General features: G+C 43.7%; 2 protein-coding genes across 3 annotated transcripts in view; both read left to right on the forward strand.

Annotated features, from left to right (window-relative positions):
• The window catches only part of slc25a22a (solute carrier family 25 member 22a), a 30,821-nt gene extending 25,180 nt beyond the window's left edge, over nt 1-5,641 (forward strand). For both annotated transcript variants that reach the window (XM_053685941.1, XM_017484968.3), the window contains one exon: nt 610-5,641. In XM_053685941.1, coding sequence (XP_053541916.1) covers nt 610-763 — 154 coding nt within the window. In that variant the 3' untranslated portion in view covers nt 764-5,641. The remainder of the gene's footprint in view (nt 1-609) is intronic.
• A 5,931-nt stretch (nt 5,642-11,572) lies between these two features.
• Nucleotides 11,573-22,207, forward strand: part of LOC124628858 (synaptotagmin-7) — an 83,867-nt gene continuing 73,232 nt past the window's right edge. Inside the window, exon 1 of the mRNA XM_047159808.2 lies at nt 11,573-12,221. Coding sequence (XP_047015764.1) covers nt 12,188-12,221 — 34 coding nt within the window. The 5' untranslated portion in view covers nt 11,573-12,187. The remainder of the gene's footprint in view (nt 12,222-22,207) is intronic.

Raw genomic sequence — 22,207 nt, forward strand, 5'->3', positions numbered from 1 at the left:
CACAACTGTTTACCGGATGGTTCTACGGGTTGCCATAGACGACCCTAGCCTAGAAGAAGCAGCAGCAGAAGAAGAATAAGAAGAAAAGGTAGAATAACAATAGGGTGCTTACTTACCTTTGGTGCTTGGCCTCCTTATAAGAAAAGGTTTACTAATACTAATAGGAATAATAATAATAATAATAATAATAATAATACCAAAATTAAATTGATTCAGTGAATCAGTTTAAACTCTATAGCCTAAAAAACCCAACCGCGCACTATTTTACATCTCTTTCTAAAAATGTCCTCGTTCAGATAACCTAGACTACTTAAAACCACGCGATGCTTTTTGTATAAACTAGGCATGATATCTGCCTACTGCAATAGCACACAGTGCAGCTCAACAGCGGCGTTTCTAGAACAATCTCATCTATGCTACGGTACAATAAACCTGGTATTAATAATATCACATTTCATTTCTGCTCACATGTGCTAGCTGTATCATGTTTTTACCATCACTAGGAGCTGTGGTAATTACTGTAGTCACCAGGCAGAGGTTCTCTGATTGTATAGATGCATCAGATCTATGTCTAATGTCCCTCCTACTCAACTGTCTTGTCCACTACAGCAAGATTCTGCGTAAAGAAGGTCCCTCCGCCTTCCTGAAAGGCGCGTACTGCCGCGCTCTCGTCATCGCGCCGCTCTTCGGGATCGCTCAGGTCGTCTACTTCCTGGGTGTCGGTGAATATATCCTCAGCTTTTTACCCAAGCGGAACAATTAAGCAATCCGTTCTGCTTTCTGCCTTCCCATCTACACTGCACCAGTTAAGACCTCTTCCCTGCTGCCTCCGCCTCGACCGAACGTGTTGCCTGGAGGGGTTTTTATTTGTTGTCTGTTCGTTTTTTATCGTTGTGTTGATTTTATTGGAATGTACTGTACGTTTCGTCCGGGATGAATGTGACAATCAAATGGTGATGAGAAGAGGTTTTATTTCGCCAAATTCCCAAATTCTGACGGGCGCCTGTGAGTCCTCAGCTGAAGCACGGGTCGTGAAATACGGTTTATGGAGAGTCTCAACTCAAATTGGGATTTTATAAACTTAAACAGTGATTTTAATAACGTATGGGGTGGGGGTGGGTGTGGGGGGGGCACTTTAATGAATTGCTTCCCATTATTGTGATATGAATTCTCACAAGCCTAGAATGTTTTGTTTGGCCTTGAATGACCTTGAGACATAATTAATTTGCGAAGGTTTTGTGTGTGTGTGTGTGTGTGATGCGATAGCCGTTTACAGTCTCAGACTGACTGCAGGTCTGAGTAAACACACACACACACACACACACACACACACACACACACACACACACACACACTGATGCTGAGCCTTGAGTCTGATGAGTGCAGATGACTCATATCAGCTAGAGCCATCTCACACTACAGCTTTTCCATCTGTGCAGAGACGGTCCATTACGCGCTACGTCACGGAGAGCAGTTCTGTTTGAATAACCCGAACGCGTGCTACGGCTTTGTCACGAAGAGCTATGAGTAGCAGTTTCCAGTTTGACTCGTTAGTTGTAATCCTACTCCGCTTACCAGCTCCCCGCTGGCTGGAGCGAGCCCTTGCACTAAGACCCGTCACAGAAAACTGAATTGCTGTCGTCGACTTCGTACATATTCCGAGAGTAACCACATCAGGGCTGATTATAGTTAATGATATTTTTGAGAAAATTTGCTCAGGCGGTTTTCTTTTTCGCCTAGTGATCCTTGCGCTAAGTTTAAAAAAAAAAAAAGGAGTAAAAAAAAAAAATTCCCCGAAAGCACAAACACTGCCTGTGTGTAATCACAGATCCTGCTTGGATTGGCAGCAGACTTGCTCTCATGAGCCGGTGTTTAAAGTCTTATTACAGTAGCTGGCTGCTAGCTGGCTTTTGAGTAAAGGAGAACGGCGGTTAAAAGGCGTTGCGTGCCGAGCCGTCCGTTTTTATAAAAGAGCACCAGTCTGTTCTTTGTAGCGTTAGTCATTGTTAGCGTAATTAGAGCACATCGAATTGAATCCCATTTCACTTCTCCTGCAGTACAGGCTTTTAACGCTGTAGCGTTATCTTGAGTTCTTTTACCACACAAACCAGATCCAAAGCAACTGGATAATTATCCTTTATGAGTAGAGAATATTTGGAGATTCCTGGACCAACTGCCATGCAGAATACGCTGTCTTAAAAACGGACAAAATGACTAAAGCGACTCTGGATACAGCACGCTGCCATTTTAGGATGGTCTTTGTTTTTGTGAACCAGTGAAAGCTCGATGAAGTTCGTTAGCGTAGTATTTTTTTTCTTTCTCGTATCTCAGCCCCCCCCTGCTATGCATTGCGTGCACACGGTGAGTTGTATTGGCTCTTATTGGCCAGCGAGAGATGAAGGTGACTTTGAAGAGTGATAGCTAATCATATGATGTCTTTTCAATGCTGTGTAGTGAAAGGGCAAAAGCACATGCTGAGTGAGGTTTCAAAAATATTCTGTCTTATCTGCTGGGAGCGAAATCATATTTATCGAGATTCCTTACTATATATATACACAATACACACACGTATATATTATTATATATGATATATTTGTATTAGTTGTTTTATTGTCTGTATTAAGTGTTTAATGAATATGTGCAGATTGTATTTTTGATTTTGTTGTGTACATGGTAGCTTATTTTGCACACTTCCCTACCCCCTTCCTCATGCTCTCTTTAAAAAAATAATTTTTTCTGAACGGTATTTGAATCCAGGAGCGTTAGATCTGAAAGGCCGCCCCATGTGAAACTGGAACAGTTGGTGCATTTCTCACTGTCCAGATGAAGTACAGACTTTCCAAACAGAAAGAGTTCTGCTGTTGGCTAGAATAAGTGCTGATGAAATCGGAACAGCGTTCGAATGTTTGTGCAGCTGTTAGTCTGAGCTCTCGAGCTGTCTCGCTATACATGTGTGTATATCTATCTATCTATCTCAATATCTATATCTATATATCTATATACACACACACACATACACACACACTTTCATATGTTTTAGATTCATTACACATAAAGTGAAATATTTCAAGTCTTTTTTTGTTCTAAACTCGGTGACTTACAGCTCACGGAAATCAAAAATCCAGTATCTGTATTATCAATTCTTTATTGTAATATTTTGAGATTCTGGATGTTTGATTTCTGTGAGCCGTAATCACCGCGATTAGAACGAAAAAAAGGCTTGAAATATTTCACTTTATGTGTAACGAATCTAGAACATAATATAAATTACGGAAAAAACGAACTTTTCCACGATATTCAAATTTTTTGAGATGCACCTGTGTGTGTGTGTGTGTGTATGTATATATATATATATATATGCAAGGATGGTAGGGCTGGGTGATGACGATAATATCATATCACGATACTTGAGGGCATTTCTACGATACACGATGCGCATCAGGATACATCATTTAGCTATCAAACTGTCTGCACCACTAAAATAAACGAAACAACATTAAACGGGCTTTGACGATATTTTTCTTTAATACCTGCAAAGACAAACAAGACTAAGATGAAAAAAAGTCATCCATTCCGGAACATTTCATTTATAATGATTCAAAACGTAAGAAAAAATCAAATAAACGTCACCATACCGACGATATCTCAGAAAAGTGTATCACGTAATCATTCATCACGATATGGACATGATATCGGTATATCGCCCAGCCCTAAACCATGACCATTCGTAGGCTTTTTCATGACGCTCTCTTGCAGAGCGCGAGAGAGCGCGAGAGCGCGCGCGAGAGAGAGACAGTTTTATGACTACGAAACAAACCTGGACCAAATCCCTACTCAATACACCAATGCTCCTGAGACCTGCTGCCTGCCTCCTTCTCTGTAGATGAGCTGTTTAGCATTAGCATTAGCACGCCCGACAGGAAAAAGCCATTTAAGCGGAGCTCTTTACTCTTTACAGTGAATTGGAAACTGGGAAGCTGAAAGCGTTTTATGTGAATCTGGTTCACTGCCTGCTGGTACTGATGAACCCTTTAGACAAGAATAGTTTGAGTTATTTAATACCACCATGCAGTTATTTATTTACTACAGTTATTATTCACTACAGTTTTTGGGTCAGACAGCTGCAAAGTCGGGACAGCGGAAGATTGTTTACATGGTCCGCCTTCTTATTGCGCCGTGTCGGCGGTTTCTTTGCAGTCTGTTGCTTTACTCCTTTCTTGTGAACATGTTCAGTCTCAATCGAAAAGCTTCGTGAATGTGTCTCAGTGACCCTCTGACCTTGTTCTCCATGTTTGCCTTGTGCTCCTTCGAATTCCTCTTCCGGCTCGCTTGTGTTATCGTTTGCTCTTTTCCAGCACATTCCAAATGCTCTTTTGTGATATTTGATTCTTTGCATAACTGTGATTATTATTATTTCTTCCATTAATTTGTGTTTCAATTCTTAATGTCATGTGATTACTGATGTTTTAATTCCAGATTGTAAAAAGAGATTTTTTTTTTTTAAATCTCTGTAGTAACTGTGATGATGTCTGATTGTTTTTTTTTTTGTTTTTTTTTTATCAGTTGTGAACTGATGGTGAAGTGAAACTTAATAGTATATCCTGTGGGGTTGTGTATGGCGGGTGTGGCGTGTGCGTTTACGTTTGCGTGTATGTGACTGTCGCTTATTGTGATGTTAAATTTTTATATCTGTCCTTCACTTTCCCTCACTGACTCTCCGATCTGTCCTGCATTCCCTCTTGTCCTGGACGGAGACGTATAGCAGATGGAGGGCTGAACACCAAAAAAAAAAAAAAAGTTTATTTATAATCACAAAGAAGCAAAAAAAAAAAGCACAAAGAATGATCAGGCACAAGCTTTACACTTGCGTGCACACTCTCACTCACTCACACACTCACACACACACACACACAGACGTACAAGTAACCTCTTATTAACGTATAGTACACTACAGTTAAAAACCTCTGATATAGTCCATATAATGTTTAATAAATTAGTAAATTACTGTAGTGTTAATATATCTAAATTAGATCTAATTTGTGCTCTTTTTTTTTTTTTTTTTAAATAGTCGCACAATTGTATAGACTATAAATGATGTATTGCGGTCCATGATGTATTTTAAACCTAATAATAAGGAATCCAGAGAATAGACCTTTGAATATTATTACCAAATGTTAAAGATTCCCATTTAGTCTAGTAGTTTAGATGTTAGTTGTTTAAGAGTTGAATACATATGATGTGAGTACATTCTGACCAGCTTACTTATATGCAATAATAATAATGATAATGATGATAATAATAATAAAGAGACGCTACGAACAGGAGGAGTAACCTGTCGGATATCTGCAGCTCTAGTGTGTAATGCAGCTTTTGCTGATTGCGTTGCAGGCTGTAGGAACGGCACGTCTCACTCCGAACACCTTGTTTTCTTCCTCCAAGAGGAAATGGTGCAATGAAACACTTTAAAACACACCGTCTGACAGCCCTCTTTCTCTACTCTGTGCGATGGGGACTTTTATTTATCAATGCAGTGAATATTAAAGACGTAAACCCTCGTCGTTTTCCATGTGAAACATGAAGAGACAAAGTGTTGTGTTCCTGTGTCAGAGATGCTCGTTCAATAAAATGGGTTTTGCCATGAGTCCCTTGCCTGCTTGAGTGACAGACTGACAGACTTCTAGTTAGTCAAGGTCATGGGGGGTGTGTGTATGTGTGTGTGTAATGCTCTGTTCCACAAGATGGCGCTCCAGCGCGACGGAATATTACGACTATATTACTCTGCCCTATTGGTTCGTTTCCATCCCAGTTAGTCTTGCAACACGAGATGGAATCAGTCTGAATTCGAACAGTTACATTGAAGACATGGTTTGGAGTTGGTTGGAGCAGAAGAACTCGAGTGTCCTGCATAGATCCCCTGACCTCATCCCCATTGAACATCTTTGGGATGAACTGGAACCCCGACTGCACCCCAGACCTCGGTGCCTGACCTCACTAATGCTCTTGTAGCTGAATGATCACAAATCCACACAGCCATGCTCCAAAATCTAGAGGAAAGCCTTCCCAGAAGAGCGGAGCTTATTATAACAGGAAAGTGGAGACTAAATTTCTGTTACGGGATTTTCAACAAGCTGTGGTGGTCAGGTGTCCACATACTTTTGGTCAGACAGTGTAGCAGCTTCGCAACAACTTTGATTGACCAAAGTGCTGTACAGGGGTAGCTATGTCTAAGGATAGTAAGATTTTAAGATCATATAATAAATAAATAATGACAGTAATTGTGTGTGCGTGCGTGTGTATGTGGCGGGGGGGTGGGTGGCGGGGGGCGGGTGGGGGGGGGGGGGGGTGTTTGGCACATTCCCTTAATTTACTGGAACGTTCATAATATTTCTAAACAGCAAAATGAGTACCCGGTATTAATTTAACAAGGGGGAGGGAAACTTCGGTGAAAAATGACATAGCTAGAGAATAAAAGTACGTCACTGTTTTAACCACTGGCAAATATATCCGGTAATTAGCAATAGTTTGAATTCCTCATGGAAAGGAAAGAGAGATAAATACACTCGCATGCACACTGATGAGAGTGAGAGTGGGAGGGAGAGGGAGGGGAGGAGGGAGAGGGAGGGGAGGAGAGAGAGAGAGAGAGAGGGAGAGAGTGAGGAAGTGCGTGAGACAGGGGAGGGACAGAGAGAGGGAGAGAGAGAGAGGGAGAGAGTGAGACAGGGAGAGATAGAGAGAGAGAGGAAGAGCATGAGACGGGGAGGGACAGAGAGGGAGAGAGAGAGAGGGAGAGAGTGAGACAGGGAGAGGTAGAGAGAGAGAGGAAGAGAGTGAGACAGGGAGAGGTAGAGAGAGAGAGGAAGAGTGTGAGACGGGGAGGGACAGAGAGGGAGAGAGAGAGAGGGAGAGAGTGAGACAGGGAGAGGTAGAGAGAGAGGAAGAGTGTGAGACAGGGAGAGGTAGAGAGAGAGAGGAAGAGCGTGAGACGGGGAGGGACAGAGAGGGAGAGAGAGAGAGGGAGAGAGTGAGACAGGGAGAGGTAGAGAGAGAGGAAGAGAGTGAGACGGGGATAGGGAGAGAGAGAGGAAGAGCGTGAGACAGGGAGAGGGAGAGAGAGGTAGAGAGAGGGAGAGAGAGAGGGAAAGAGGAAGAGCGTGAGACGGGAGGGACAGAGAGAGGGAGAGAGAGAGAGAGGGAGAGAGTGAGACAGGGAGAGATAGAGAGAGAGAGGAAGAGCGTGAGACAGGGAGAGGGAGAGAGAGAGGGAGAGAGTGAGACAGGGAGAGGTAGAGAGAGAGAGGAAGAGTGTGAGACGGAGAGAGAGAGAGAGAGGAAGAGCGTGAGACAGGGGAGGGACAGAGAGAGGGAGAGAGAGTGAGAGGGAGAGAGTGAGACAGGGAGAGATAGAGAGAGAGAGGAAGAGCGTGAGACAGGGGGAGAGATAGAGAGAGGGAGAGAGTGAGAGAGTGAGTGAGAGAGAGAGAAACAGTTTGCAAGTGGTTATTGAATTCAGGTATTATTTCATGCTCGGGTTTCACACACTCCACTAGAAGTGGCTCATCAGACAGCGCAGCATCTCATGCTACAGTTCATTACAGCTCTGGACATCAGCATATCCGCTGCTCGTCACATATGAGATTACACTGGATTATGATGTGTGACGTCCACAACTAGAACGTAACACTTCAGGATGTGGCTCCAGCGTGCACGTCACCATAGCATCTCACAGCTGGGGTGTGTTTCAGGGTCAGCTGTATTAAGATTTTTAAAATACAGACATTTTTTGGAGCTCAGTGCCGGTCAGGACGTGAATCGGTTCCTTGGCAATGAAATATGAGCTGACCTCATCGGTTCTCTCACCATGTCAAGAATATACTGCTTATACGTCACCATTAATGTGCCGTGTTGTCATTGTGCTGCCCTTGACCATAATGGCATGTTCCTTTTAATGTTATATATATATATATATATATATATATATATATATATATATATATATATATATATATATATATATATATAAAATATAAATTTAGTAGTGTGTGGGTGGGTGGGTATTTGCAGTCATACAATCAACATTGAACATTTCCTTCCTTGTGTCTCTTGGCCACTCTAAGCCTCCACCCTGAACTATTATTAGCCCCCCTTCCACTCCGGCGAGAGAGAGAGAGAGAGAGAGAGAGAGAGAGAGAGAGAGAGAGAGAGAGAGAGAGAGAGAGAGAACACGAACACACAGACGAGATAAGTAGAGCTGAAAGTGGGGAAAAAATAGAGGCAGTGTGATGAAGATCTGAAGACAGAGGGGTGACCACTGAAGCATAGAGTGGGGAGGTAGGGGGCAAGATGGAGAGTGGTGGTGATGTGTATATAGGTCATGAAATCAATGGAAATCTGCTTTTTGAGAGGAGAAGATAGCCATAGAAAATATTTATAGAGACGAGAGAAACTGACAGAGAGAGAGAGAGAGAGAGAGAGAGAGAGAGAGAGAGAGAGAGAGAGAGAGAGATTTTCAACTATCTCCATTGTTCCTTTTATTCCACAACACTGAGAAACCACACACACACACACACACACACACACATAGACATATATATATATATATATATATATAAAATGGGTGTACTGTACATACCATATAAGGCTAATGGATTATATGGATGTTTTCATAAAAGAGCCAGGATTGTGGAGTTTATGTACTGGTGTAACTGTATCCTGCAGGAAGTGGAGCAGTAGAAATGGGAAAATGACATCAGCGCCATAACGGATACACTGATACACAATAACATCGGCAGACATCATTACGCCTGTCAATAGCAACCGCTGTACACGAGGCTCAGGTAACAATCTGAGGATGAAATGCTTTGAATTCCAAAAAAAATAAAAATAAGAGTAGGATTTGCAACCATTTTTGCTTCATAGTCAAGCACCCAGAATCCTTACAGGCAGCACCCATCCATGCATTTTCCATACAGCTTATCCTACACGGGGTCGTGGGGCGCCTGGAGCCTATCTGAGGGAACTCGGGGCACCCTGAACGGGTTGCCAACCCATCGCAGGTCACAATCGCACACACATTCACACACTATGGACAATTTCGAAGTGCCCATCAGCCTACAGCACGAGTCTTTGGACTGGAGGAGGAAACCGGAGTACCTGGAGGAAACCCCCGAAGCACGTGGAGAACATGCACACCGGGCGGAGGCGTGATCGAACCCCCAACCCTGGAGGTGCGAGGCGAACGTACTAAGCGCCAAGCCTTACAGGCAGCAGATTTACTAAACTGCATTCTGCGCATGATGAACATGCTGGCTTCATGTCACTGTAATAGTGCAGTGTGTAAAGGATTTCCGGTTCTGGGTTTGTGCCACACAAAGAGCTCTCCTCGACCTGACATTTCAGTTCGTCATTGGATTTAACAGATCCGAGACCCACGCGTCTGCACCTTTCGTTTCCAAAATGCGCCGGTGCGCCCGTATCTCCGACATCTCTTAATGGAAAGCTCTAAAGCCGAGAGAGATACTTTGTGATGAGATTGCATACTCGCAAACTTTGTTACCTTGCAATCACTATCAAGGCCCATTAATTTTATTGCTGCCTCATCTGTCTTGGCATCCCGACAACTAAGAGATATCATAACTTTAAAAGCCAGTGCTCCACTGAGCAAATAAATTGGGGGGTTTGGGGGGTTGGAGAGAGACATCCTCAATCCAGTGATACCTGTCTGCACTTCAGAAAGCCAAAAATCCAGGTTGGTGAACGTCGAAGTTCAAAATCTCTAACGCAAGTAATCATCCGAGAGCTACAACGATAACAAGCGACTTGTATTGGTAAACGAAGTTGGCTGAGAGTTAGTCCACATGGATGCGCCCTGGTTTTTGCGGTGCATTGTAGGATTTTTTTTAGGGAGCGGACGTTCTAGTGGACCGGAAGGATTTCGCGATCGAGACAGCCCTTTAAAATGGCCGAGTTCCTGATCGGCGCCCCGACTACTGAACTCGCGAGCTGGCTGAGACGCGTCGAGTCAGTTCGAGCAGGGACATTGCGCCGAACTTCACGTCCAGAACACACACTTTTCTTACATAATCCTTTCCTAGATAGAAGATTTTGTGGTAATGCTTTGTTTTGAGAGGATCTCATTCTTAGCTGTGAAAGTTATTCTTCATTTGGTCCGCTTTCGCAGCAGACCCAGAGCTAATCCCGGGAACTGGGCGGGGGGCATGAGAATTCTTTCCGGACGAGACGCCGGTCCGTTGCCAGTCCACGACTGCGGTTACACAAATTCTGATTCCCGCCCCTGGAATGTGCCGGTTTTAATCGGAAATTCCTCGCATGTAAACACCTTATTGAGAAAATCCACTGAAAGGAGATATATGCGCATGCTCAATCTGCAAGGAATTGTGGGTGCTAGCAGATGCTTAGCTGTAGACTAGGTATTCAGGAACGGCAACTCAGGCGTACTTACAACAACCCCGTATACAGGTAGATTCAGATGCCTGTACGCATATGACCATCGTATTCGGAATACGGCTTCAACCCGAACATAGACCTTAAACAGAATTTGACGCGGGACTAAACGTAGTCAGTGGAGCCGGAGCTAATCCAGGAACACTCGGTCAGAGGCATGACAGTTCACACCGGATGGGACGCCAGTCCATTGTAAGGCATCATGCACACACACACACACACACACATTCACACGTAGGGGTAATTTTAACACCGGTCGGTAATCTACCTGCCAGCATGATTAGGGAGGAAACAAGAGAACCCAGACAGAACCCATACGAACACAGGGAAAGCGGACACTAAACACAGACAGTAACCCGAGCTCAGGATTGAACCACTGACTCTGGAGGTATTAGTACTGCATGCCAACATGCCACCCTAAGGTGACTATTGAAAGCTGAAATCCTTCCTAGACAAATACATGGCTGTAAGTGACAAACTCATCTTCCTTCCCTGTTCGGACAGGACAGGGGGTTATTTTATTCTATTCTATTCTAACCTCCTTTTCAGGAACCGATGAAAGTCCCAGAGCAATGAGACGGGTTTATGAAGAACTTCCAAAGGAAGGTGCTCTGCTCTCGGCAACGTAATGGATGTCATTAGTCCTATCTTACAGCATTATAAAGTGCTCAGGGTTACTGCTGCGCAAAGCCTAACGCAATTACCACAGAATAACCGACACACCGCATGCGTGCTGTTACAGTGAGTGTGAGCAACCTCGGAGGTTGCACAAAGTGTAACCCAACCCCCCCCCCCCCAAAAAAAAAAAACAAACCGCAAAAAGGACAGCACGTATGGATGCTGACGCGGATTGCAATAGCAAACACAATCCGCTAGACGTCACCACTTTGGCGCGTAAACTTCTGATCTCCTTCCACAGGCATGAACAGCGCGCACAGCCTACCTCTCTCTCTCTCTCTCTCTCTCACACACACACTCACTCTTTCTCTCTCTCTCCCCCACTTGTATATGATGCCGAAGTGAATGAGGTAAGAGCTGTGCGTGTAACGAAGGCAGAGTCACGTGGGATCCACCTGCACGAAAAAGCCCGTTCCCAGCGGGTAGACTCACCCAGGAGACGCACGCACGCGCCTCTAATTGCCCGATGTTGTGAGCTTGGTTAAGAGGCCACGCCCCTTCAATTAGTGCTCCTACTCTCGCACGAGTGCACCGTCGCACGGAGACAATACGTGTAGAGCTATTAGTCAGCTTTCTCTAAATATTTAGCACTATCCTGTCTGACTGACACACACACACACACACACACACAGTGTAAAAATTTTTTTTAAAATAAATTCTTTAAACTGGTTCTTTAGGTTGTTTCTTGATTGGAACCCATCAAGGTGCCCCCAGAAACATTCTTCTATAGGTTCTTTCTGAGAATTAAAAACCTATTTTTTTCTTTTCTCAGGCTTAGTGTAGAGAGAGAGAGTGTGCATGTGACACACACACACACACACACGCAGAGAGAGAGAGAGAGAGAGAGACTTACTACCTGCCCGTGCGTAATTCTGGGAGGACTCCGCAGCGCGTCCTCTCGCCGAGCAACAACACAAACACTCAAAAAGAGACCGGCGGAGAGACAGTAGGAGAGAGGGAGAGACGCGGATGCGAGAGTTTCCCACCGGAGGAGTACAGTTAAGCACCGACAGAACGTCTCCGGCGTCGACGCGCGGATCCGCGAGCCATGTATCTGAACAGAGAAGAGGAGCCGAACAAAGGTAAGGCGCGTAAACCTTGAGCGCAGCACTACTCCGGACGTGTCGTGTATAATCCCCTCACAGCAGGAGCTCGGGCATGATTTTGGGCTTTGCCTGTAAGCACCTGTGAGACGCAGGGGTCATTAGAGCGGCCACGGTGTCCCCTCAGGATCTAGTTTTACACTGTCGAGCTGCGTGACATTGCCCTGCGCTGCCCGGTGGTGTGCCACCTGAACCAAGTGCCATCGATTTATCCCAAGGTGACTCCTTACATAAGCGTTAAATACAGAACGGGGACTGACTTGTTGGCGGGTTGGAAAGAGAGGACGTGAAAACACAAGGTCAAAGCAATCTTGGTTATAGGACGGTGTCTCCCTCTGAGGGAGCTGCTCGTCCAGGGGACCGGTATTACAATTTAAAGAAGGTTATTCGGACAAAATCATACATGTAGTATTATTATTATTATTATTATTATTATTATTATTATTATTATTATTATTATTATTATGTGTTTGCGGTGTCGCGTAAGAAGACTGGCTGCAGTGTTTTGGGGACGAAGTGCTAATTAGGAGCGAAAGCTTCGGGTTAGACAAGCAACACCTGCTGCTCAACACAGTGCGTGCGCGCGCGCGTGTATGTGTGTGCAAAACGCACGCACGCACACGGTGCGGCAGGCAAAACGGAGTAATGCTTTGCTCCATTCCCCCTTTTTTTTTTGGTGTGAGGTAATGGCTCTGTGCAGTGTATCGGTGATAACAGTAAGGAGCGCTGCACGGGCTCGTGCACTGGTGCATATGTTGCACAATCCACGAGACCATTTGTGGTCATATTGCACGTATTGTTTTTCATTTCTGGGGAATTTGTTAAGGATCTTCCTTTTTATTACTAGCCTCATACATATGCACTACACACACCAATACACTGTCTTAGACTCACTCTGTACATAGGTAAATGTACCCATGCGCGTGAGGATGATGATGATGATGATTATTAGTATTGCACTGATGCTATAAGCGCTCGCGGCGTGTATCCGGTGCCTCTGCTTCCTGCCTCTTGTTCTGAATTCGCGGCGCGTCTCAAGGTGGAGCGATTGGGCGCGAGATTGCGTGCGCGAGTGTGTGCGCGCACGCAGGCGCTTGGCTCTGTCGCTCGTGGGCGGGATTACGGCGCACGAGGACGCGGTGGATTGGTCACGTGAACCAGGCGTCTTCAGATCTTATTTCCCTTTTGGTTCTGTCCGTTTTTACCAGCTTTATTGCTCTGAATTGATCAGGGGCTCGTATACAACCTTGAAGCTGTTCCGAACACCAGGATCAACTATTTAGCCAACTGAGAGCTTGCACACATTTCTGGGCACTTGAACATCCATTCCTTCCTTCATTTGTTTATCCTCAGTAACCTTCATGCTTGTCAGGGTGGCATCCATGTCTCAGTGAAGCATGCACACACAATTTCACACGCTCATTCACACCTAGAGAATTTAACATAGCCAGTTGGCCTATTTTGGAGGGCGGAGGAAACCAGAGAACACCGGGGAAACTTGTATGGACGCGAAGAGAACAATCGAAACGCGCGCACACAGACGGTGACTCAAGCTCAGGTTTGAACTGGCACTGTGAGGCAGGAACGCTACCCGCTGCACCCACCATGCCACCCTGTGTGTCAAACAGTGTCTGAAAATGCAGCCTTTAATTCAAGTCTCTCAGGTCCGGATCACACCTGGTGATAAAATCCGTCTTGAGTGATCTGATCCCGAGTGGACAGCTGAAGCACGTAGACATTTACACCTGGAATTTTGAATCCGTCTCCAGGGACCACTCGTGATCGGATTTTACACGTCATTTCCGCTGGAGGAAGCGGGGTTGGCTCGTAAATGAAACTTCTAAACGAACAGGAGACGAGACAACGGAAGATGCTACGAAAAAGCGGTCAATTAGGCGTCCTTTGTTGCTGTATGGGATGCATCGAGACGCTCATGCGTTCACACTACACTGTAATCAACATTGTCCACTTATAATTCGGATCACTCAGGATGCACCATAATGTCGGGTTAATCTCTGGTCACTTAGGGGCCCTGGACAGTGAGCTCCACTGTTCTCCCATAGAACCACCCCTATGTTTTCTTGGTGCAACAGAACAGAAAATGTGTCCCTTTGAAAAGTATTTGGATTAGAACGTTCTGATCAAAAGAGGTTTAGAAGGGATATGATACCAAAGCTCATTAGAGGCCCTAGGTTTGTGTATGTATGTGTATATATATATATATATATATATATATATATATATATATATATATATATATATATATATATATATATATATATATATATATATATATATATATAAATAATATATATCCATCCATCCATCCCACTTATCCTACACAGGGTCACAGGGAGCCTGGAGCCTATCCCAGGGAACTTGGTGGGGGACACCCTGGATGGAGTGCCAAACCATCACAGGACACAAACGCACACATTCACACACTACAGACTATTTGGAAATGTCAGTCAGCCCATAATGCATGTCTTTGGACTGGGGGGAGGAGGAAACCCCCAAAGCAGGGCGAGAACATGCAACTTCTGCACACACACGGTGCAGCCGGGATTCCATCCCCCAGCCCCGGAGGTCCGAGGCATGACATTGAGAGATGACGTTGGTTGTTTAATCCATTTGTTCAATAAAGATCCGACAGCATGAAATATAGACTAAGCACATTCCTCATTCAGTGTCGAAACAGTGTCATGATCTACCATATGCTCCGTGCTGACCTGTCTGACTGTGCAGTCGGTCAGTCGACTATCCATAGACAAAGTCATTCTGAAAATCATCCTGTTGGCATTTCCTCCCTCTTAAGAGGGCTGCGATTTCTATTCTGATGTCTTTTTTTATACATGTCGAGGCTTGACTTTAAACTCCAGGTGTAAGGATGCGTGTGTTTAATGTTTTAACAGTACATATGCTGTACGTGTAAGACCCGGTTTAAGGCTGTTCTCAGCCTCCGGAAGAGACTATGGACTTCAATTCCCAACAGCACCTCTGCTTCATGGTCACATGGCCACCCGCACCTGAATCCCATCCCATCTCAGGTTACCGAGCACCTGTATGTATTTAAGTCAGGATTTGTACAGCACTCAGTGTCCGGCTTTATTTATCTCGTGTCGTCACGGCATGCTCTCCCATGTCCTAGGTACTGGTTTCTGTTTTGTTTTCCCCTGTCCACGTATGTGTAGTGTCTTTAGTGTTTCGTTTGTACTCTTATCAAACGTCGAATCTGCATCCGCCTCCGTCTCTGCATTCGTGACGAAGACGTCGAGATTTAGAGATCTCAAACTTTTCCTTATTGTCTTCAAATTCGTGATCATGTTTAGATCCAGGCATGAAATGTTTGTATTTTACTTGACATGACTAAGGACGTTTGCCTACTTTTAAAACCTTACTGGAAATGGATCACTGCAACGGAATGCAAAGTAGTCCGCTTGGATCCATGAGGAATTTCCCAAGATGTCTTCAAACGTGAATTCACACTGCTTATGGAAGATTGTGTTCGTCAAAGCCAAATCTTTGCTTACAGATTGTATGTACATGCGCGTCGGGATTCATACCGATGTGCTACGATTTCATATAGTGTGCAGTAACTGGAATATTAGTGCAACGTGCCATTGTTCATGGCGTAAACAGTAGACGATTATGTCCAGTAGTTAATACAATACAGTTCTTCCCAAGCAGAGTCTACTGATACCGAGCGTATAATCTCTTTAAATTTCTTTAAACTTTAAATCCAGAATAACAAAATTAGTTTAAACAAACTGGCAAAGCCTACAGCCAAAAGCTGCTCATCTTCCGACACCACAAGCTCCAAATAACATGTCCTATATTGTTTTCTTCGCTGTTGAGGTAAATGGCCAAAGCCTAACAATAGCATCGCGAGAAATACAAATTTAATTGTTCCTAAATGAGGTAAGAAACACTTTAGAAAAGGTAATGTACAGAATAAACTGCTTTGTAAGTAATGAGCGTAATTGTAAGTACTGTCCATAAGGAATAAAAAAACAACATGGCATGCTGTTATGGGAAAATAATCAGTGACGAGGTGGTGTTAGTACCTCAGTGGTGATCAATCACTTACTGTACAACTGCGAGTCTCGCAGTGTTCTACTCCTCAAATGCGACCGCAATATGCCAAAAAGCTAGCAATCTTTCATTTATTAAAGAACGACACACCATACCTTCTGTCCAATTAGAGTTATGTTTATTGTAATAGAACATCTGGAAAACACTTTAGTTCCAGGTATCACTTATGTTATAGAGTATAAACTATCATTATCACTATAAACTGTCATTCCCTCACCAGCTTATTTTGTTTTCTCTGTCGAAGACAAATAGGTCCAATAGTCTATTTTTAAAAAAATTTCTTACTAGTGGAAGTAACATGGAAAAATATGTAGAGCATGATTAAAAAATTATGGTTTGAGGCAGTGGTCACCAACCCTGTTCCTGGAGAGTTCAACTAGCTCCAACCATAATCGTGCCTACCTGTCCATCTAATCATCGCCTTGATCATCTAAATCACAAGTGTGTTACATTTTGGTTGGAGATGAAACCTACAAGAAGGTAGATCTCAAGGAAGAGTGTCGGTGAGCACTGGTTTAAGCCATGGCCGCAGCTCAAGTGTATCTTTGTGGATGAGGAAAGCTGTTTGGAAAACTACTTTGCGGTTCAGAATACGTTGAGTCTTTGGATGGCTTTTTGTCAGTCATTTATAGACACTCCCCAATGCCCCTTCATGCTGCCCTCCTCTCAGTCTTATAATTATCCTGTGAGCAATCAGCCAGATAATTCTCCTGTGAGCAAAAAAAAAAAAAAAAAAAAATCACACACAGTAAATCCCGAATAAGCAATGGCAGCACTTTTCCAAGATGAAGTAATTTATTACGGGTGAGAATTAGTGACGTTGCTCCGGGACAGGAATGTACAAGCTTGAAATTGTTTGAACGGCCAGGTTTACATAACCAATCGAGTAGAAAAAAAAGTACAGTGGCGGCATTCATGAATATCAATAATAAAGTATGATGCGTATTTTGTGTCTTTTAGTGTTACCTCCACCTTTCAAGTAGCTGAATGTCCTAATACCTTGACATTGATGTCATGGCAGTCCTTGCTAATGCTATCTCTAGTTAAGGTGCTAACTCTAGTCGAACTCCTATAAATTCTGGGGGCGGAGCTTCGGTAAGTGGGTGGTTTTTAAAGAGTAAAAAGAATGAATAATTTCACATCTGATTCAACTCTAAACATTTGACCGTTAGAGACCTTGTCGAAGTTTGTGAAAAATCTTACTTAGGTTCCAGCTCTATAGCTCTGACTGGTAGAAAGTGCTGACACTGTGTGTACACTAATGTAATGCAGTTAAATATGAACATAACATGGAACCATTATGTTGTAGAAAATGAATCAACACCTTCTGACCAATCCAATCTCACAGGAGAAAACAAACGTTGCATGCTCCTTATTTGCAGCACCTTCTATACCTCCATCCATCGTCTGTATCGCTTGTCCTATAGGGTCGAGTGGAACCTGGATCCTATCCCAGGGAGCGTGGGGCACAAGCCGCAGTACACCCTTGACGGGGTACCAATCCATCGGAGGACACAATCACATACACATTCATACAGTACTTTGATAATGCCATGCATATCTTTGGACTGGGGGAGGAAACCAGAGTACCCAGAGGAAACCCCTGCAACACGGGGAGGACATGCAATCTCCGCACACACAGGGCAGCGGCGGGAATCGAACCCCCGACGCTGGAGGTGTGAGGCGAACGTGCACCATATTCACCAACATTTCAAAGGTTCAGTCGAATGCTCTGTATGCCACGTATTTCTAACCAATGAGCATTGCCTCATTGGTTAGAAAGAGGCTCATGAAACGTCACCTCTGGTCTGCTACATAAATCAGTGTTTACATAAATACAGGGTGGCCCAAAAGTCTCCACACATAGGGGACTACAGTACGTACAGTTTGCCAGCACCACATCAGTTGTGGCTTCGTCAGTGGATGTTGGTGGACGTCCACTTCTCGGTCGGTCCTCAACACTTCCAGTCTTTTTGAATTTGTTAATAAGTTTGACAGCTGTGTGTGTGTGTGTGTGTGTGTGTGTGTGATTTACTCCCCATGTTTCCTGTTAAAGTCCATCGCAACCTTGCGACAGCTTCCCGATCCAGCCGTGAGAACGATCTCAATACGTTCTACTTTCGTCAAAGGCGTCCGTAAAGGCTATCTGGAAAAACAAAAAAAAACAATTATATAAACTAAATATGAACGATTTTGGAAGACATTTATCTAAAAATTGTTCATTTCTCCTATGTATGGAGACATTCGGGACACCATGTAGTATTATCCTTTTAATGAAGATGAAAGCAAAGGCATTTGGATAATAATGGACTTTTTAAGCCACCACACATTTGGATCTGCAGATCTAAGTGGCACGTGAACGCTAGGCGCCGCGATCGATAAAATGAAACTCGGCAAACCTTAGAAGTCTGTGTCATGATACGAGATTGGCCCTTTCCCGTCAACGTCTTCAATAATCTCCGATTCCCTTCCCTCTGTTCGCTTTACCAACCAGGTTATATGATTGTAGATCCTCATGTGGTTCCAAGACAGGGCTGAGTGATGTGGAAGGCAAATACAAAGGAACTGTGACTAATTCCCTAACTGAAAAAAGTGTCTAATATTTATTTATACAGGTTTTGTCCTCAGTGGACACTTCTGTTAAATGATTAAACACACACACACACACCCACACTTTGCAGCCCGACCTATCTACACACTGTACATAATGAAGACTGTCCACTTCATTTATTGATTACTTTTTCCTTGTGCGTAATGTGATTTCGTGGAACTCCTTGTGTTTGACGGGTGTGTGTGTACACACACATTTCGGGACATTGACTGGTAATGTGTTGGGGACAGACGTGGGAATACAGAAGGTGGAAGTGTGTGTGTGTGTGTCCCTTCATGGTTGCAGCAGAGGAGATGAGATGAGAGGAAAGGAATGATTGACAGCTCATGCATTATTCATGAAGTCCTGTTCATCATGGCGGTGTTGGCGTGTGTCGTGGGAGGCAGGGGTAAAGGGAGCAAGGAAAGACAGACAAATGATGGAATGAGCGAGAACGTTAGACATGTACACGGTGCGAGAGAGGGAGAAACAATTAAAAGTGTCACTATGGACTATCCCTACTGTCGTTAATCAATACAAATGTGTGATTCGTAATGACCGAGAGGAACTCTGGGACTTTTTTTCTTTGGCACTTTACACTATGCGATATTACCTGAAAGCCAGCCTGGCGTGTCACGGTAATTGGAAACCTACAGAAAGCTATTATACGAAGCATAACCGAGGAGAGGCATTGATTTTAAGCTCCGTTCTATCCAGTGTTGCTCTTATGAAATGAATCGCGGACATAATAAATCGACTCTAAACTTAAGCCTTTTAATCGGCATGAATATTAGATGAGTGTACAGTGTTGGTAGTGAACTCCACTCAATACATGACCTATGGGTTTGCCTTTAGTGTCTACATACAGTACTGTACGGTTGTAGAGTCCGTATCCATGACGCTGTTTTTCATAGTCATAGTTCCACGGATCTATTCTATCATCACGACAAAGTTTGATGCGAAAGTAGGACACTGTTCAGACTGTATGTATCCACGCATCCTGCGTCTGTGCTCATTACTGAAGATTTGTCATTCAACTTGCAAGAGTTCTCTCTGCGTTAACTTATTATTCAGTCGAGCAGCTTAATTGTGATGAAACGAATCGGATATGTATGTAGAACTGAAAGGAAGGAATGGAAGTCTAGACCCACAGATGGATGCTAGGATTTTACCGAAGTTGTTTTTAAAAAAAATAAAATAAAAAATTCTGCCTGACTCTTGCCTTCCAGACAGATGTAGTCTATCTAGTAATGAGCATAACATTTCAACACAATCTCCCAGGGGGGGAGAAAGAACAAAAACGTTTGCATTCAGCTTATCTGCAGCATCTTCTATACGCTGAATATCGGCGTTCTGGAACGAGCATGCTGTACGGCGAGTAGTAGTGTATCAGACTTTAACTTGAATGCTCTGTAGAGTGCTGTGAAAAAGTATTCTTCCGTTTTTGTGTATATCTCGTACTGAATAGTTTTAGGTCTTCAAACGAAATGCAACATAAAACAAAGGCAACCCGAGTAAACGCACAATACAGTTATTTTTTTATTGAAGCAAAAAAAGTTGTCCCGCCCCATTGCACTTATGGAGATCAGTCTTTCACTTTGTTTAAGGACTAGGATTTACTCCTATGCTTTGGATCTGCTTTGCAATTGTTTGAGATTCAACTTACGGACTGAAGACCAGACGTTCTCCTTTACCTGGTAGAGAGCAGAATTCATGTTTCCCTCAATTATTGCAAGTTGTCCAGGCCCTGATGCAGTAAAGCATCCCCACACCATCACACTTCCACCACCATGTAGGTATGATGTTCTTTTTGTCGAATTCGGTGTTTGGTTTACGCCAGATGTAACGGGACCCCTGTCTTCCAAACGGTTCCACTTTCAAGGTGTGTTTCGGCAAAGTTCAAATGAGCGTTAATGTTCTTCTGGGTTAGCAGTGGTTTTCACATCGCCACTCTTCCACGGACGCCATTTGTGCCCAGTGTCTTTCTGATAGTGGAGTCATGAACAGTGACCTTTATTGATGCAAGAGAGACCTGTAGGTCCTTCATTGTTGTCTTTGGCTCTTTTGTCACTTCCTGGATGAGTCGTTGCTGTGCTCTTGATGGAATTTTGGAAGGTTGGCTACTTCTGGGAAGGTTCATTAACGTGCCGAGTTTTTCCATTTGGAGATGATGGCTCTCACTGTGGTTCTTTGGAGTCCCAGAGCCTTTGAAACAGCTTTGTAACCCTTCCCAGACTGATGTATTTCAATCACCTTCTTCTTCATCATTTCAACTCTTTCAGCTTTGACATAGTGTGTTACTGGGTAAGACCTTTTAACCAACTTCATGCTGTTGAAAAAGTTCTATTTAGGTGTTGATGTGATTGAACAGGGTTTGCAGTAATCAGGCCTGGTTGTGTCTAGTCCAGCTGAACCCCATTATGAATGCAGTTTCAGAGATTTGGGGAATTAGTAACTACGCGGGCAAATACATTACCACACGGGCCCAGCTGGTATTGGAGAACTTTTTTTTTTACTTCAATAAATAACATTATCATTTATAAACTGTATTTTGTATTTACTCAGCTTGCCTTTGTTTTATCTTAGATTTCGCTGTCATTTCTGAAACAATTTCGTACGAGATGTACACAAAAACTGAAGAACTCAGGATGGGGGCAAATACTTTTTCACAGGACTGTATATCACGGTCTGCGCCGACATTAGTTTAACCAAGCCCACCATGAATAACTGTACTTATATTTTAAACAGATTGCCCGTAGCCCACTTGATATGTGAGGGTTGTGCTTTTCAGAACATATGATTAGCCTCAGCAGGCTCATGGAATTAGCCTAAATTCTCCTCTTCTGTGCAAAACACGTACGTAAACCTGGCTATTTTAAAAACGCACATGGTTTTTACCCTGTAAATTCTTGATGCCACTGAGAACAAGGAGACTTTCCATGTTTTGAAAACACCCCGCGTTACCATACTGCATTACTGTGTTACCGTGTGACATACAAACCTGATTGTGTTTGCAGAGGAGAGCAGAAGTTTCATGAGCTAGATACAGGTGAGGTCATAAGTTTACATACACCTTGTAGAATCGCTGAGGAGTCCCTTGTTTGTCCTGAACAGTTAAACCGCCCCCTGTTCTTCAGAAAAATCCTCCAGGTCCTGCACATTCTTTACTTTTCCGGCATCTTCTGCATATTTGAGCCCTTTCCAACAGCGACTGTATGGTGATCGGATCCATCTTTTCACACTGAGGACAACTGAGGGACTCGTACACTGTTATGCACTATTA

Source organism: Ictalurus punctatus, chromosome 14 (genome assembly GCF_001660625.3).
Source record: "Ictalurus punctatus breed USDA103 chromosome 14, Coco_2.0, whole genome shotgun sequence".
Classification (NCBI taxonomy): Eukaryota; Metazoa; Chordata; class Actinopteri; order Siluriformes; family Ictaluridae; genus Ictalurus; species Ictalurus punctatus.